Source organism: Myotis daubentonii, chromosome 5 (genome assembly GCF_963259705.1).
Source record: "Myotis daubentonii chromosome 5, mMyoDau2.1, whole genome shotgun sequence".
Taxonomy (NCBI): Eukaryota; Metazoa; Chordata; class Mammalia; order Chiroptera; family Vespertilionidae; genus Myotis; species Myotis daubentonii.
In genome coordinates this window covers 91082809-91100704 of record NC_081844.1, presented here as the reverse complement: position 1 = coordinate 91100704, position 17896 = coordinate 91082809, and the positions used below count along the sequence as shown (strand labels likewise).

At 41.6% G+C, this 17896-nt stretch overlaps 1 protein-coding gene across 2 annotated transcripts in view; it reads left to right on the top strand.

The window, feature by feature from the left end:
• The first annotated feature begins 2707 nt into the window (after positions 1-2707).
• DCTN4 (dynactin subunit 4) overlaps positions 2708-17896 on the top strand; it is a 33559-nt gene continuing 18370 nt past the window's right edge. Inside the window, exons 1-4 of one of the 2 annotated variants that reach the window (XM_059698918.1) lie at positions 2708-2888; positions 6266-6336; positions 8959-9137; positions 16107-16150. In XM_059698918.1, the coding sequence (XP_059554901.1) occupies positions 2754-2888; positions 6266-6336; positions 8959-9137; positions 16107-16150 (429 nt within the window). In that variant the 5' untranslated portion in view covers positions 2708-2753. The remainder of the gene's footprint in view (positions 2889-6265; positions 6337-8958; positions 9138-16106; positions 16151-17896) is intronic. The other variant, XM_059698919.1, reaches the window with a different exon arrangement.

Below are 17896 nucleotides of genomic sequence, written 5' to 3'. Positions count from 1 at the left end.
AGAAAAGCATCGAACTGGTGTCAAGTACTGGAAACATGGGCTCATCTTTGCTAGGTCAGGTCCAAGTGGTCACGTCAGCCCTGACAGGTTTGGCTCAGTGGATGGAGCCTCGGCCTGCGGACTGAAGGGTCCCAGGTTCGATTCCGGTCAAGGGCATGTACCTTGGTTGCAGGCACATCCCCAGTAGGGGGTGTGCAGGAGGCAGCTGATTGATGTTTCTCTCTCATCGATGTGTCTAACTCTCTATCCTTCTCCCTTCCTCTCTGTAAAAAAATCAATAAAAATATTTAAAAAGTGGTCATGTTACATATCTAAACCTTAGTTTATGCATTATAAAAATGTAAATGACACCTAGGTTCACTCATTAGTATCATTCCATCATTAATCAATACATATCGAACATCCATCATACAGTAGTCCCCCCTTATCCATGGAGGATACATTCCAAGACCTCCAGTGGATGCCTGAAACCACGGATAATACTGAACCCCATATATACAGTAGTGTTTTTTCCTACATATACATACATTTGCATTTACAGTAAGCACTTTATGGCTTCTCTTTAGCATATCTGAACTGCCAGGATCACTATTCTTCCACTTCGGGGTCATTATTAAGTAAAACAAAGGTGACTGCAATACCACAACTGCGATATCAGTTGATCTGATAACCAAGTCTAAGTGACTAATGGGCTGGTAGTGTATACAGCATGGGTACAATGGACAAAGGGGTGATTCACTTCCTGGGGAGATAGAACGGGACGGAATGAGATTATATCGAGCTACTTGGAACAGCTCGTGTTTTAAAACTTATGAATTGCTTAATTCTAGAATTTTCCATTTAATATTTTCCGACCAAGGTTGAAACACAGAAAGTGAAGCTGCAGATAAGGGGTCTACTGTGCAGACTTAATCCTAATGCTAAGTACTTGAAACCTGCAAATGAATGAGTTTTGGCCCCTGCGTGGAAGAGCTCACAGTCTAAGAAATTTCAAATTGTTAAACAGCGAAATAGCACCAGATGTTAGACCAAGGTCCTTGAGTGTTGGCTAAGAAAGAATTTAGAGTTAAGACTCAAATGTAAGCAAAAGTTTGTTTAGAATGTCACAGAGATAGAAGAAATGAGCTGTGAAGAAGTGAGCCAGTAAGACTGTGCGGGCTCAGGAAACAAGTTACAGAGGCAAAAGAAGGGACTTGGAGAGTAGGAAAAAGAAAGTGAAGGTAAGTGCCTCGAGGGAAGGCAGGGGGAAGGAAGGGGGGAGGAAAGGTGCTCCAGAGAGAAAGAGCCGCCCTAGCCGGTTTGGCTCAGTGGATAGAGCTTCGGCGCACGGACTGAGGGGTCCTGGGTTCAATTCAGGTCAAGAGCACATACCTCGATTAGAGGCTCAATCCCTGCAGCAGACAACCAATCGACGTGTATCCCACACGATGTTTCTCTCTCTGTGTCTCTCCCCCTCCATTCCACTCTCTCTAAAAAAAAAAAAAGTTTGGAAAAATATCCTTTGGTGAGGATTAACGAAGAGAGAGAGAGAGAGCCGAGTCCTCTCTTTTAAGGGCTTATCTGGAGGTTGCAGGGGAGGATCTCAATAGAATATTTATCAGCTTTCTAGGTGCGTCTCCTCAGGGTCCTGGTGTCCACTGGTTGGTTGGTACTTGGTAGAGGGTCATTAAGTCCTTGCCGCTGGTCTTGATGTCAGCCATGGTGTCACCCCGCCTGGCCTTGTTGCTTTTTCAGGCCTGGAGCTGAAACACAACCGAGGCCTAGTTGTTACCTCTAGCAGTGGTTCTCAACCTTCCTAATGCCGCGACCCTTTAATACAGTTCCTCATGTTGTGGTGACCCCCAACCATAAAGTTATTTTTGTTGCTACTTCATAACTGTAATTTTGCTACTGTTATGAATCGTCATGTAAATATCTGATGTGCAGGATGGTTTTTCAGGGGTCGCGACCCACAGGTTGAGAACCGCTGCCTAGGGCTTCATGCTTAAGGGAGTGGTCCTGCAAGGGCCTGTATGGGAGGCATATGGGGCTGTTCTCTGCGCCGCCCCCTTCCTCTTCCAAAGGGGTCAACCACATGACTAGACATGCCAGGGGAGGACGGGCAGGGCAGGGTCTGAACCACACGGTCAGTGATACGCTAGGGGAGGAAAGGTTGCCCTGGGGGTGAGGTCCTTCTAGATACCTGGGGCTTTCGGTGGGACGGGGCCTAGCGTTCCTGCTCCGCTCAAGTTTGTCTCACTGCCTACTGTACCATTATGAGATAAAGGCTGTGAAAGCCTCCTACAGGCCGGTGGCAAGACTATCAGAAGAACGTGCTGGGGTGACTCAGCCTCCAGTTCCCATGGAACTCTATCCCTGAAACCTCCCATCCACCTCTGGATGTGTGCCTGGAAGGTGAGGGCAGGAGAGGCAGCTGTAAATAAAACAAAAGAGCAGCTGCCTTCCTCTGTGCAAGAAACGAAAGGAGGGCACTGAGCTTGTCTGGCTTTGCTCGGAGGTTCTGTACTTAACCGTAGGCAAGTCTGAGTTCCACGCAAGCCACTGACGCTCCCTGAACCGCTGAAGGGGGCGGGCCCGCGGCGGGGGAGAAACCGGGGAATCCCGGCTGCGCAGGCGCGTTCGGACTCTCCCGGACGCGTCGGAAACCTGACGTCAAAGTTGACGTAGAAAGACGTAGGGGAGGCGGCGAGGCGAACGCCGGCTCTCGGGTCACGTGACGCGACAGGAGCGTCGTCGGCTCCTCCCTCTCCAAGATGGCGTCCTTGCTGCAATCGGAGCGGGTCCTCTACCTCGTCCAGGGAGAAAAGAAGGTTCGGGCCCCTCTCTCGCAGCTTTACTTCTGCCGCTACTGCAGCGAGCTGCGGTCGCTGGAATGTGTGTCTCACGAGGTAACGCCGTCGTCCCAGGAAGAGGAGGGGGAGGGCGGGGGGGAGGGGGAGGGGGAGAGGCATTCATATTAGTCACCGCGGCGGGCGGGGAAGTCCCACCGGTTGGAGGCGGATACCATTTTCCTACCTTGCTGATTGGCCTGTTTTCCGTCACTCAGATTTGCCCGAGCTTTAATTTGCTCATAAGTTGTCACTTGGAAAGAAGGGGCGGCCTTGGGTGGGGCTGAGCGGCTCGGCTGGTGGCCGGGCACCCTCTGATTGGACGAACTTGACTTCGGGAAGCCTGGCCGTCTCCTGGGCGTTTGGTGACAGGGTGGGTCCGGGAGAAAAAGGTGTGGGCGTGCTTGGTTCGCGCCACTTGCGGGGTTAGACACTGGCTTTCCACGCTTGATTTGCGTGGAGTGGATGCAGGCATTGGATTCATGCCCCTCCCATCCTGGAAGTTCTGCCTCCACGTTGGCCGGAAACTGGCTCCTCTGTGTCCGCGCTCAGGCCGAGGCCTGCCTGCCGCAGGGATGGGGCGAGCTGAGTCAAAGCGTTGCCAGTCGGGCAGGCCGTGTAGGAAGCTGGAAGTGTTATATTAACAGCGCTTCCCCCGGGAGGAGGGTGCTGTCGTCTTTCCCAGCAAATGGGCGCTGGCGTGGGATTGTTAGAAGGTAGAAGACCCCACCCCGTGAAAAATCACCCAGTCCTGCAGCGCAGGGCACATCTCCTTTATTCAGGAAGCTTTGCGGATCAAAGACGAGAAGACATAAATCCTGCCGTGGAGTAACTCCCAGTCTCCTGAAGGAAATGCTATTAGTAATAACAGATACAGTTTATCCAGTACTCTGTGCCATATGCTTTACTTAATCTCCTTTATCTTGCTACAACCCAATGGAGTGGATAACTTTTTTAAGAAATCATTTTTACAGGTAAAGAAATAGACACCTAATGTTAGCTCTAAGTCACACTGGGAGGACCAAGATTTGAAAACGAGTATCCTGACTTAGAACTTCAGTGAAGATCCCTGGACTCTTAAGAAACGCATATGAAAAACATATTCTATACTATAAGCCACTTTACATATTATTATTAACTAGGGGCCCGGTGCACAAAATTCGTGCACTGGGTCGGGGGAGGAGTGTCCCTCAGCCCAGCCTGCCCCCTCTCACATTATGGGAGCCCTCGGCCAGAGGAGTTGACCCTCATCACCCTCCGATCACCAGTCACCAGATCGGCCCCTTGACCAGGCCTGAGGCCTCCGGCAGAGGTGTCAAGCCTGGGCAGGGGACCCCCAGCTCCCCACGGTTGCAGGCTCCGCCCCTGCCCAGGCCTAATGCCTCTGCCCTAGGCATCCGGCCCGGGCAGCGGGGACCCGCAGCTGCAGCGGCCCCACAATCGTGGGCTCCGCTTTAGGCCCAGGCAAGGGACCCCTAGCTCCTGGGACTGCCAGCTTCAACCGTGCCCAGCTCCCATCGCTGGCTCCACCCCTACTTCCTGCTATCACTGGCCAGGGCGGAAAAGGCACCTGATTCTCAGATCATGGCTGGGGGGTAGGGCAAAGGCGGCCCCAGGGCCACCTTTGCCCTGCCCCCCAGCTCTTAGCTCCCCCCTGGGTTTCCGATCACTGTCAGTGGCAGGGGGCTTCTTCCTGCTTTCCCTTTCGCCTCCCTGCATTGTGCCTACGTATGCAAATTAACCGCCATCTTGTTGGCAGTTAACTGCCAATCTTAGTTGGCAGTTAATTTGCATATAGCCCTGATTAGCCAATGAAAAGGGTAGTGTCGTACGCCAATTACCATTTTTCTCTTTTATTAGTGTAGATTATTTTGGGGGGGGATATTTTTCACAGTATTAAGAATAGTCAGGCTCAGCTGGTGTTGCTCAGTGGTTAAGTGTCAAACCCGGAGGTCACTGACTCCCAGTTCAATTCCCGATCAGGGCACATGCCCGGGTTGTGCATTTAATCCCCAGTGTGGGGCATTCAGGAGGCATCCATTTATATTAAAAATATATATTTTAAAAGGTCAGGGGAAGTATTTAAATAATACAAGAGAAATAAATGCCATTTATGTATAATGTGGTATTGGTTTTTCATGTATTTAACATGGCATTGATTTTTCATGGATTTCTTAACACATGCGGTGTGTGTGTGTGTCTGTCTGTGTGTGTATGTATGTGTATGTACACGCACGCCTGTACCTGTGTGTATCTCCTTAGCAGTTCCTTTCTCATTAGATGCTTCCCTGCTCCAGCTCCACCCTTACAATTTGTTGGGTTAGATTCTCCTTTGGTGGTTACTAGGGAGCTCAGTCTTCATGATCTCCAAGGATGTCTTCAACTATGACACTCAGTCTGTAACTGCATCTTTTACAGACGGTTGTGTACCTGTGAGATACAGGCCATTAGGGCTTGGGGAAGGCTAATACCCGTGAGCAGTCCAGAAGGTTCTAATGGAGAGCCTGGATTGGAGCTGCACATGAAGGGACAAGCATTCTTTGGAAAGGGGACGCAAAGGAATGACTTACAGTTTGCCTTTTATGATGAGTCACGGCAAATATTTGTTAGCAATACTATAGCTTATGTTCTGGAAGGTTATTTGAGCAGCAATTGTATTCATCTTTTCAAAGATGGTCCTGTTTATAGCAGATGATGAAAAGAGAAGCCAGTTTCTATAGTATTTATGTTCAAGTGAATCTGTCTTTCCATCTGCAGGTGACTACAGTTCTAGAATTGTCAAATAGAATCTGCCTACATTTAAGAAAATTATTCAGACCTTAAAAAGTACAATGAATTTAATTTGTATACTGTGTTTTTGAGTTAAATACCATAGTTTAGCTTAATAGTTTAATTTGTCGTTTAAATATCTCTAATTGATTGGCTGTAGCTGACTTTGTAAATGATAATTTATACTGCTCTTCAGTGAACATGTATTGCTTCAGTAATGAGAAAACCTTTAAAGTATCTCACAATTTAAGTGTGGTCAAATTACTACAATCCAATAAAGCTAAACCAGGTAGAAGAATAATTGATCACATTTTTACAAATTAGGTTATTTTATTTATTAATCTATTATTTAGGTTATTATAGAGTTCTTCTTTTACATAGGTAATTTTTAACACATCTAATTCATAAAACCCTGATGAAAGGGCACAGGAAAGATCATAAAGGAAAAATAGAAGGTTTACAAAATGTGGATGGTTTGAAAAAACAAAGGTGACTGAGGAATAAAACCTGAGCTGAAAACAATTTAGGTTCTCTGCCAGGTGAGTGATTTCTCACCTTCTGCTTCAGTATGATAATGTACTTCACATTTTACTGTTTGGCAGAGACATACACACAAGCTAAACTGACTTTCCTTTCCTCTGATTTTTTGATTTCTTGTTTCTTTCTAGGTGGACTCTCATTATTGCCCCAGTTGCTTAGAAAATATGCCATCGGCTGAAGCCAAACTAAAAAAGAACAGGTAAGACCAGGATTCATTTTTTGTTTTCTCAATTATTATTATTATTTTTTAAAATATATTTTATTGATTTTTTACAGAGAGGAAGGTAGAGGGATAGAGAGCCAGAAACATCGATGAGAGAGAAACATCGATCAGCTGCCTCCTGCACGCCCCCCACTGGGGATGTGCCCGCAACCAAGGTACATGCCCCTGACCGGAATCGAACCCAGGACCCTTGAGTCCGCAGGCCGACGCTCTATCCACTGAGCCAAACCGGTTCTGGCATGTTCTCTCAATTATTTTTGTAACAGCTGGTAAGAAAACACATGGAACTAACTCTTTCTTAACTAGCTCTTTTCATTTTTTTGCATCACCTTTGCCACAGATAAACTATCCTTTAAATAAACTTTCCATTTTAGAACAGTTTTGGATTAAGAATTATTGTGAAGATGATACAGAGAATTCCCTTCTATCCCATACCCAGTGTCCCCTACTGTTAACATCTTACATTAGAATGGTGTATTTGTCTCAATTACTGAACAATACTGGTACATTATTGTTAAATAAACTCCACATTTTATTCAGATTTGCTTAGTTTTTTTCGTAATCTCCTATTTCTGTTCCAGGATCCTATTTAGGATATCCATGTTATGTTTAATGGTTATGTCTCCTTAGGCTCCCATTGTTGTGCCATCCTCTTAGACTTTCCTTGGTTTTGATGACCTGAAAAGTTTTGAATAGTGGTCAGATATATTGTAGAATGCCCCTCAGTTGAAATGTGTCTGTTTTTCACATCAGCTAGGGGAATGTATTTTGGGGGAGGAGGATGACTGAGGTAAAGTGTATCTCTCAGCATATCAAGGAAACAAACTTTCAATATGACTCTCAACTGTTGATGTTAACCTTGATTACCTGGCTTTATCTAGTGCATGTCAGGTTTCTCCCATGTAAAGTTACTCTCCTCGCCCCCTCCTTTTCCCTGCTGTACTCTGTAGAAGGAGAACTATCACAGCCCACACTTAAATAGTAGGAAGTTATGCTCCCCCTCTTGAGGGTTGTCTATATAAATTATTTGGAATTCTTTTGCATGAAAGATATTTCTCCTCTTCTCCACTTATTTAAGTAATCATTTACTTAAAGCAGACCAGCTCCTGGATATTTATTTTATACCTTAGCATAAGTTATAATCCAATACTACTTTTTTTTGCTCAAATTTTCTACCTTTGGCTGTTGGTAACTTTTCAGTAGACTATCTTATCCCTTTGACTTAACCCCGGTCATTGTTTGTGGGGGGTTGTTTGTTCATTCATTAGAGCACTTTCTTACTTTCTGGTACTACAAAATACTCTAGGCTCATCGTGTGTACTTTCTGCCTCCCTCCTAGAATTAGCCATTTCTCCAAGGAACCCTGGTTCCTTTTATTGGAGAATGAAATTAAAAACCAAGATCTGGCCCAGCTAGTGTGGCTCAGTGGTTGAGCATTGACCCAGGAACAAAGAGGTCACCAGTTCCATTCCCCGTCAGGACACATGCCCAGGTTGTGGGCTCAATCAGGGGGTGTGCAAGAGGCAGCCGATCGATGATGTTTCTCTCTCATTCATTGATGTTTCTATCCCTCTCCCTTTCTCTCTCTCTAAAAATTAGTAAAAACATATTTTAAAAACAAAAACCAAGATCTGGATAGTAGGCATGCTCGTTGTTCCTGGGAGCCATTTGGTTTTTTGCTTGATGTGAAAGTCCGTTGCCACACTCACACGCCTACGCCTCCGTGGATGTGAACCACTATTATTTGTCTTTCTTGTCTCTGAGAAATACCTTCTGATAAGCCAGACAGTTTTGTATCCTGTCCACACATTAATTTTAACATTTAATCCTCAAAAGATCCCTGTGAGGTGGATACTATTATCTTTATTTGAGGATATTATCTAGATGGCAAAATATCAGAGCTAATTGGAGTTATGACATGGAACTTGAGACCAAGACTAGGACTGGTGGTGAAATCTTGGTAATCTCTGGTTGTGGAACACATAAAAGCAACAAGGTACAGGGGCCCTGAAGGGGAAATGCTGGCTAAGCACTACGAGAATAGTGCCAGGAAGCCTGAAAATGCAGCACTTCCGAACCATTCCAGTGTGATCACATGGTGTGGTATCTGTTTCAGCTCTCTGGCACAGCAAACAAGAAGTTATTTTCCAAACCAATTTCCTGATCGTTGTATTGTTGCCTCTCAGTTTTTCATTGTGCAATTGGTCTGTTCTGTCTAAAGGCATAAGTTCTGACATTTCTGTTTTCCTCAGAACTCTTTGTGGTCTGTACAAGCATGAAATGAGTCTGGAAATAGTTAACTTCAGACTATTAACACTGATTCTCTCTGTGGAGTAGGATTGGGTAAGGCTCTAATTCTTCAGGAGCTTTTGTGACAATTGCTTTTTATTTTTTTTAATAATGAACATATAATACTTTTGAAATTTTAAAACAAAGTTTGTAAGAGTCTCAGGAGTACTTGATTATTTCTTTTTGCATGAGACAATCCTCCCTTACAGTTCTCTCTTGAATTCCTAACACCTGGAACAAGGTCTGGTATTGGTAGGTGCTTGGTAACATTTGTGGAGTGAATGAATTGTTGTATTTTTTGTATCATAGATGCGCCAACTGCTTTGACTGTCCCGGCTGCATGCACACCCTCTCCACCCGGGCCACAAGCATCTCCACACAACTTCCCGACGACCCAGCCAAGACCACCATGAAGAAAGCCTATTACCTGGCCTGTGGATTTTGTCGCTGGACATCTAGAGATGTGGGCATGGCAGACAAATCTGTGGGTGAGTGAGGTAGACTTCAACATGAGATTTTGTGAAATTAGCAGTGCTGTAATTGCCCACAGACTATGTTAACTAGTTTTGTTTTTTTGTTGTTCATTCTCACCCGAGGATATTTTTTTCCATTGATATTTTTAGAGAGGGTCGGGGAGAGAAAGAGAGAAACATCGATGTGAGAGAGACGCATTGATTGGTTGCTTCTTGCTTGTGCCCTCATCAGGGCACAGGGATAAAATCTGCAACCCAGATACGTGCCCTTGACCGGGAATTGAACCAAAGACCCTTAGGTTCGCAGACAGACACTAAAAACTGAGCAAACCGGCCAGGGCTATTTAGTTTTCTTAGAGTTTGTCAAATAGCTTTTATAAATCTGACACTTTCTTAGAGTCAAAATTTTGATGTTCTTCATAAGAAATAAAAGCTCCTGATGACAAAACACACCATAAGCAAAATTAAACATAAAAGTGACAAATTAAGAAAAGTATTTGGATCATATACAACAGACTAAAGATAAATAACCAAAAATGAGGAATACTTATAAATCAACTTGAGGCCCAATGCACGAAATTCGTGCAAGAGTAGGTCTTCTTTCCCCGGTTGCCGGCAAGCACCTGGTACCTGAGCTTCCTTCTGGCCACCGGCAGGCACCCGGGCTTTGCTCCGGCCGCTATGAGGCACCCGGGACCCGGGCTTCCCTCGTAGCCCTAGCTTCGTCCAGAAGGTTGTCTGGAAGGATGTCCACTCTAATTAGGATATTACACTTTTATTATTATAGATAAGAAAGAGACTTAATAGAAAAGTAGGCAAAAGATATGAACAGCAGGTCTCACAGTGGAAATAAAAATGGTCAGTAACCAAAATGTACATACTGAAGGGGCCATAGTAGGATTAAAATGATATTTCTTTGCCCTACACACTTTTTTTCCAATCCTCACCCGAGGACATGCTCATTTATTTTTAGAGAAAGGAAGAGAGAGTATGAGAGAGCCTCTCATACATGCCCCAAGTGGGGACCAAACCCACAACCTAGGTATGTGCCCTGACCGGGAATTGAACCATGACCTCCTGGTTCATTGGTGGGGCAAGACTCTAACCGTTTTTGAAGTCATAACTCACATTCCACCCTTGCATGTTTCCTTCCTCTAAAATTTTATAGACCTTTGTTTTTATCTCTTTGGGTATCATTAAATACCTTATACTATTAGTATTGTTTATATGTGAATTTTTCAAGTGTTTTCAACTCTAATATGAGTTCTCTGGGAACAAAGACCCTATATTGAATGTATGAATTCTTCATTTAGTTTTCATTGTCTAGTTAGTTAGATTATTGTTTTCACAACTTTTGAGGCAATGTATTTTTTTAAAAGTCAATAAATATGTAGAAAGATATGTTCAACTTCACTAATAGGGAAAGCCAAATTAAAATTCCATTGATTTGATAAAATATGTTATATCTGATAATCAGGTGTTGGCAAGAATATGGGAAAATAGTTCTTTCATACACTACCACCTTGAAAAGTAGTTTAACAACATCTATTAAAGTTTTATTTTTTATTGTTTTTAGAGAGAGGATGGGAGAGGGATAGAGAGAGAAAACATCAGTGAGAGAGCCATCATCGGTAGGCTACCTCCTACATGCCCCCTACTGGGGATTGAGCCTGCAACCTGGGCATGTGCCCTGAATGGGAATTAGGAATCGAACCAGGGACCTCTTGGTTCATGGGTTCACACTCAACCACTGAGCAACACCAGCCGGGCTACAATTTTAAAATGCTTTTTTTCTTCTGCCCAGCAATTCCATGTCCCAAGTTTCTATACTGGAGCATTCAAACATGTGCTCAAAGATACATCTATGTCTATGTGTATGTATACATGTGTGTATACACACGCGCGTGCACGCGCTTATCAGTGAAACAAAAATTATGTGTATATGGACTTAAAACTACCTACAGCATTAATTATATACCTGTCCATCATTTGAGCATTCAGAGTGGAGGTTGCAATTATCTATATTAGGAAACGTCCTTTATTTTTACATTTTCTATACTTCCTGGTTAATATCAGAAAGTAGTAGCACTCTTTAGACAGTCAGTTCAAAATCTTGAGTTGCTTTTTAATTTTTATATAAACAGTAGCATTTCTATCTCTCCATTGTCTCTTTTCTTTCTGAAATTTCATTTAATTATCTGAAAACTTTTTAGACTTGTTAAAAATTCCCGATTTTGAGTTTTCATAAAAGATTTTAGCTTACTAACATATGAAGAAGCTCATAACAAGTTCATTATGTCATTTGACATAACTAAAATGAAGGTGGACAATTCCTATACAATTTGGAAGTAAATATGGCTGACATTTCTTTAGATTCAACTCTGTTCTTAAAAATTTAATCTTTGAATCTGTTTACTTCACCTCTTGGTTTAGAATGCTTGAGCTCTTGGTTTTTTTACATTGTACATTAAGTTGTTAAAATATTCTACAAAAACAAAAAATGTTAACTAAACAAGTATATCTTAGTTCCTTAAAAATTCTCGAGGGTAGATATTTCCTGAAATGTGATTTATATTAGAACTAGAGGCCTGATGCATGAAATTCATGCAAGAGGCTTGGCCCTCGCAGCCCCAGCTTCATCTGGAAGGACGTCTGGAAGGTTGTTTGGCTGCCCAGTCTAATTAGCATATTATGCTTTTGTTACAGACTAGTGGCCTGGTGCACGAAATCCGTGCACGGAGTGGTGTCCCTCAGCCCAGCCTGCACCCTCTCCAATCTGGGACCCCTCGGGGGATGTCTGACTGCCGGAATGTCTCCCGGCAGTCGGACATCCCTCTCGCAATCTGGGACCACTGGCTCCCAACCACTCACCTGCCTTGCCTGCCTGATCTCCCCTAACCACTCTGCTGCCAGCCTGATCAACACCAATTGCCCACCCCTGCCAGACTGATTGCCCCCAACTGCCCCCCCACCCCCGCCGGCCTGATCACCCCCCAGCTGCCCTCCCCCGCTGGCCTGCTTGTACCCAAATGCCCTCTTCTGCCGTCCCTAGCCACCTCTGCCTCGGCCCTGCCACCATGGCTTTGTCCGGAAGGTCTCCCAGTCTAATTAGCATATTACCCTTTTATTAGTATGGTTGATTCCATAGCATCTCTTTAGACTTTGAGTAAATATTTGTGTATATATGTTTTAATTTCAATGTAGCAAGCAAGTTGTTTGAATTTGTTTATGAGTTAAATGTTAAAAAACAAAACAAACCTCAAAGTGGCGTAATATATGCCTCAGTGAGTTAAAAGTATTTTTCTGTGTTTGTATTCTGTCTCTTTTTAGCAAATTAAACAAAGTCCACAAATCCAAGTAGATTTTACAGTTTGTTCCTTTGTAAGTGAATGTTTATGCTTTTTAGATTGTGAGTCATTAAGATTAGAGAATTTTTTTTTCAGAACGTAAAACCTGTGTTTGCTTCTGGAAATCTCTCTCTTCTAGGGTATCTTGACAGTGATAATTGAGCTCTTGGAGCTCTTAAAAGAGTAGAGATAATTTCATTTTTCCATGTTGTCATTGGTGTCTGAGGCGCTCTGAAACCACTTTAGTTGGAACTGTTTGGTTTGTAAGTAAGTCATTGTGTCAGTAATGTGCAGAGAAAAACTCATAATGACATTGTTATGTCTCCCAAATTGCTGTTTAGAATAAATTACCAGTTCTAAAGAAGCAATTAGGTAGAACATTTAGACTTTTAAAAATACTACATCTAAAACATTTTTTTAAATAATTCTTTTTCATGATTGCCTTAAATAGGCAACCTTTAAATTATGAATAATGTACTAAAGGCTGTTATTGCTGCCATTTCTTGCAAGGGAGCGTAGTGACACCTTCAACAAGAGTCCTTTTTGTTTTGAAAAGAGTTATTTTAACTTATACAAATAATGCACATTCATATATTTATCCCCCAGCTTAACAAAATAACCAAAACAGTTTAAACAACTTGTGTTGCCTCCCCTCCCACATCCTCCTTCCCCTGCCTCTTAGAGAGAGGTAGTCATCACAGTCCTGAAGTCAGTATGTATCGGTGTCCATGCCTGTCTTTATACTTCTCCGCATATGTATGTGGCCACTAGCAAATCATGTTTATCGTGTGAAACAAATGGAAATCTATATGTATCCTGCTACAACTTTTCTCTATCGATATTATATTTTTAATAGCAGTTTGATTTCATGCATGACTTACCACAGTTTACTTACTCATTTTCCTCCTAATGGACATTTAGGTTGTTATCAATGTTTTCCTTTCAACAGAAGTGCTGTTAGAAAATTCCTGTGTGTATTTCTTAAGTAATAAGAGTAAGGATTTCTCTGCATAACTAAACTGCTGGTCCTGGCCAGTTTGGCTCATGGATAGAGCGTCGGCCTGAGGACTGAAGGGCACCGGGTTCGGTTCTGATCAAGGGCACATGCCTGGGTTTCGGGCTTGATCCCCAATAGGGGGCATGAAGGAGGCAGCCTATTCTCTCTCAACATTGATGTTTCTATCTCTCTCTCTCTCTCCCTCTCCCTTTCTCTCTGAAATCAATAAAAATAAATAAAAAGTATTTAAAAATAAATAAAAAAATAAAACTGCTGGTTTTAAGTTGTGTACATCTTTAGCTCTCTAAAATGGTTTACCAGTTTTTCCTCCCCCTAGTAATGTATAAAAGTAGACTAGCCTTTGCTCTAGAATCAGTGGTTCTCAACCTGTGGGTCGTGAACAATGAAAATACATCCTGCATATCAGATACTTACATTATGATTCATAACAGTAGCAAAATTACAGTTATGAAGTAGCAACGAAAATAATTTTATGGTTGGGGGTCACCACAACATAAGGAACTGTATTAAAGGTTCATGGCATCAGGAAGGTTGAGAACCACTGTGACAGTTCTTATTTGTGTTGCTTTTTTTTTTCAGTCCTCACCTGAGGATACCATTGATTTTTTTTTAGAGAGTGTGGAGGGGAGGGAATGAGAAGGGAGGAAGAGAGAGAGAGAGTGGCGGAAAGAAAGAGGAAGAGAGAGGGAAACAGAAACATCCATCTGAGAGAGATACATAAGTTGGTTGCCTCCTGCACATGCTCTGACTGGGGCCAGGTATCACCCAGGTATGTGCCCTTTACTGGAAATCAAACCCACGACCCTTTGGTGCGCAGGCTGACGCTCGGTGTAACGCTGAGCTACACGGTCAAGGGTCCTTGGCACGTCTTAGTGTTGTTTTTCCGAAAGGATGGTTGTGAAATGGTATCTCATTGTAGTTTATTTTTTCACTTTTTAACATTAGCTTTATTGAGATATAACTTATGTATAATGAAGCTCACCAATTTTAAGTGTAGACTTCTATGATTTTTGACAAATGTGTATACTCATATAGCCACCATCACAATCATGTAACAGAAAAATCCCATCACCCAAAAAAGTTTCCGCTTGCCCCTTTGCTGTCAGTTTCTTGCCCTGACCTCCTGGCTCCTGCCCCACTGATAGGCTTCCTACCACTGTAATTTTGCCTATTCTGGAGGTTTATATAATTGGAGTCTTGTAGTACATAGTCTTTTGTGTCTATCTTCTTTCATTAACATAATGCCTTTGCGGTTCAACCATATTTTTGCTTTTTATTGTTGAGTAGTATATCTGTTGTATGGTTATACCAGTTTGTTTATTCAACGTCTAGTTGATGGACATTTGGATTTTTTTTCTAGTTTTTGTCTTATGAATAATGCTGCTATGAACATTTGCCTACAAGTCTTAGTGTGGATATGTTTTCATATTTCTTGCGTAAATACTTAGGAGTGGAATTGCTGGATTGTAGGGAGAGTGTACATTTAATGACTAGAAACTGCCGAACTATTTTCCAGAGTGGCTATACCATGTGGACCCTCACCAGCAATGTAAGAGAATTCCAGTTCCTCAACAACCTTTCATATTGTCAGTCTTTTTCATTTTAGCCATTCCAGTGAGTGTGTAGTGATACCTCATTGTGGTTTTACTTTGCATTGTCATAATGTGCTTTTTTGCCATCCATATATTTTCTTTGGTGAAATGATTGTACAAATCTTTTGCCTATTTTTTAATGGAATTTTGTCTTTTTATTGAGTTGTAACAGTTGTGTATTCTGGGTACAAGTCCTTTGTTCAATATATGTTTTGCAAATATTTTACCTCAGTCTATGGCTTGCTTGCCTTTTATTTTCTTACCAGTACCTTTTGAAGAACACAAATTTCTAATTTTGATGAGGTCCAATTTATCAATTTATTTTATAGTTTGTGCCTTTTGTATCCTAGTGAAGAAACTTAGGCTAACCCAAGGTCACTAAGATTTTCACTGATGTTTTCTTCTATGAAGAGTATAGTTTTAGCTCTTACATGGAAGTCTATTGTCCATTTCAGAGTAAGTTTTGTATGTGTTGTGAGGTAAGGTAAAGGTTCATTTTTTTTGTAGATGGGTATCCAGTTGTTGCAGCACCATTTGTTGAAAGTATTCATTATGGTTTTACTTTTAACTTTCTGGAATAATCTTTTCCTTTATGATCTGTGCAGTTTGTTTCTTATATAAGAAATTTTTTTCCAAACCAGGGCCATAAAACAGAAATTGCAGTGTTGCAGATAAGAGCAGGGTCTCTGGAGTCAGACTTTGAATCCTTGCTTTACCACTTACTATCTTTGTGACTTTGGACAAGTTATATAACTTTCAGAGCCTCAATTTCCTCATTTGTAAAATAAGGCTAATAATAAGAGTCCCACTGCACAACATTATTATGAGAATAAAATGTGCCTGGCTATACATATGTTAGCTGTGGTGGTCATCATTATCATTGAGCATTCTGGTCTATATCATTTCTAGGACTCATTCTTGGAAGTTCTGTGCTTTTATGTTTTTTAAGTTTTGTGGCCTGCAGAATGACCTATTTTTGTGAAAATAAAATTATAAAATTCTTGTTTAATGTTTCTTTATTTTGCAGCTAGTGGTGGTTGGCAGGAACCTGAAAATCCTCACACTCAACGGGTAAGTAAAGGGTCATTAGAGAGAGGATGAAATAAGGAAAGATGGAGAGGAAGACTCAGTATCTTCCATTTTATCAGTGGATATGGCCTATGCTTAGAAGCCCATGACATGTATTTTGATGTCTATTACACATAGAAAGTGCTTCTCATTGTAAGATATTAAATCACAATGGCAGTTTTCCCCCATTAAGTTAATAGAAAAACTTAGGTATAGTTTTAGTTCTGTACTCGAGTGTGAACTAGACAAAGGAAACAATATGCTTTTGTTTTTCACATAACCCACTAAGTTGCGTTTCCATCAGTTCTCAAATACTCTTGGAAGTATCATCAACATATAGACATATTAGTTCCTGGAAACACCACAAATTTAGAAGATGCCCTTTGACTCAATAATGGTTGCTTATAGAATCATGACTGGAGCATCCTTTAACAGTTCATACAGAATTGATCTCTAAAGTATACATTAGAGCTGATTTTTTTTGCCCCTGGAACTAGAATGTGAAAAAGATAATGAAATACTATTGAAATGAAGTATGTACAAACTGCAGATTAAATACAGTTTATAATTATCCACTTATGACATTAGCAAAAATTAGAAATATTGAAAATATCCTGGATGATGGTGTGGGGAATTGGACCTTTTTACATATACTGTTGTAAGTATAAATTAGTACAAATTTCTTGAGCTCTCAGCAGTATCTACTTTCTGGACTCTGACCTATAGAAGTACTTACACTTATGCACAAAAATATATATTCATTCATCACACATTTATCGAGCACTTACTATGTGCCAGGGACTGTCCTGGACAATAAGGATACATGGTTTCTACCCTCATAGAGCTTAAGTCTAATGGGAAAACAAAATCAATCAAATAATCCTCAGGTACAGGAAAAACTAAGTAACATGAAGAAGAGAAATTGTGCCATGTGGACATTTAATTAGGGGGAATTTCAACTAATTAGGTCTGTGTCTGAGGATGTTTCTAAGATTTGAGGACAGCAGGCACAGAAGGGAAAGAATTGAAGGCAGGGGGACTGCATATGCAAGGAGCTAATAAGTGAAAGAAGGAAAGCAGGTTGTAGACAAGGTGAGTGTGATAAATGGAGCTTAGCATCGAGCTACTGGAGAGAAGTACTTGCTGTCAGACCATGTAGACTGAGGTAAGGAGTCTGAAAAGCCTTTGAAGGTTTTAAGCTAAGACTTGCCAGGATCAGATTAGTATTTCTAAAACATAATTGCTACTGAAGTGAGAGGACAAGTGTGGGTACCAGGACACCGTTAAGTCCTATCATAGAAAATGGTTAAATACCTAATAAGACATCTGTCCTGTGTAATAAGATGCAGCTATTAAAAAAGAATGAGGCAGATGTATTTGTACTGGATGGGAAGTTTTTGATAATTTCAGTGGAAAAGAATGTTATAAGTTTTTTTCTTATATGAAAAATAAAAAGATCTGTATTTATTTTACACATATAAATGCTGTATGTCTATACATGAGTTTTTTTTAATGTCATACCTGTGCCTGTTAATGTGTAAGAAAGCTATCTAAACTCTAATAATGGATACCTCTGGTGAGGGCAGGGTAGGTTTGGGCACAAGAGATAAAAGAGAAGTTTCACTTATTTTTTGTTTAAATAAGTTTCACTTATTTAAATTTTTCCCGATTAACATAACATTGTTTTTATTAAAATATATTTTAAGAATGAAAATGTGGGTTACCGTGGAGAATATGGAGTATGACATG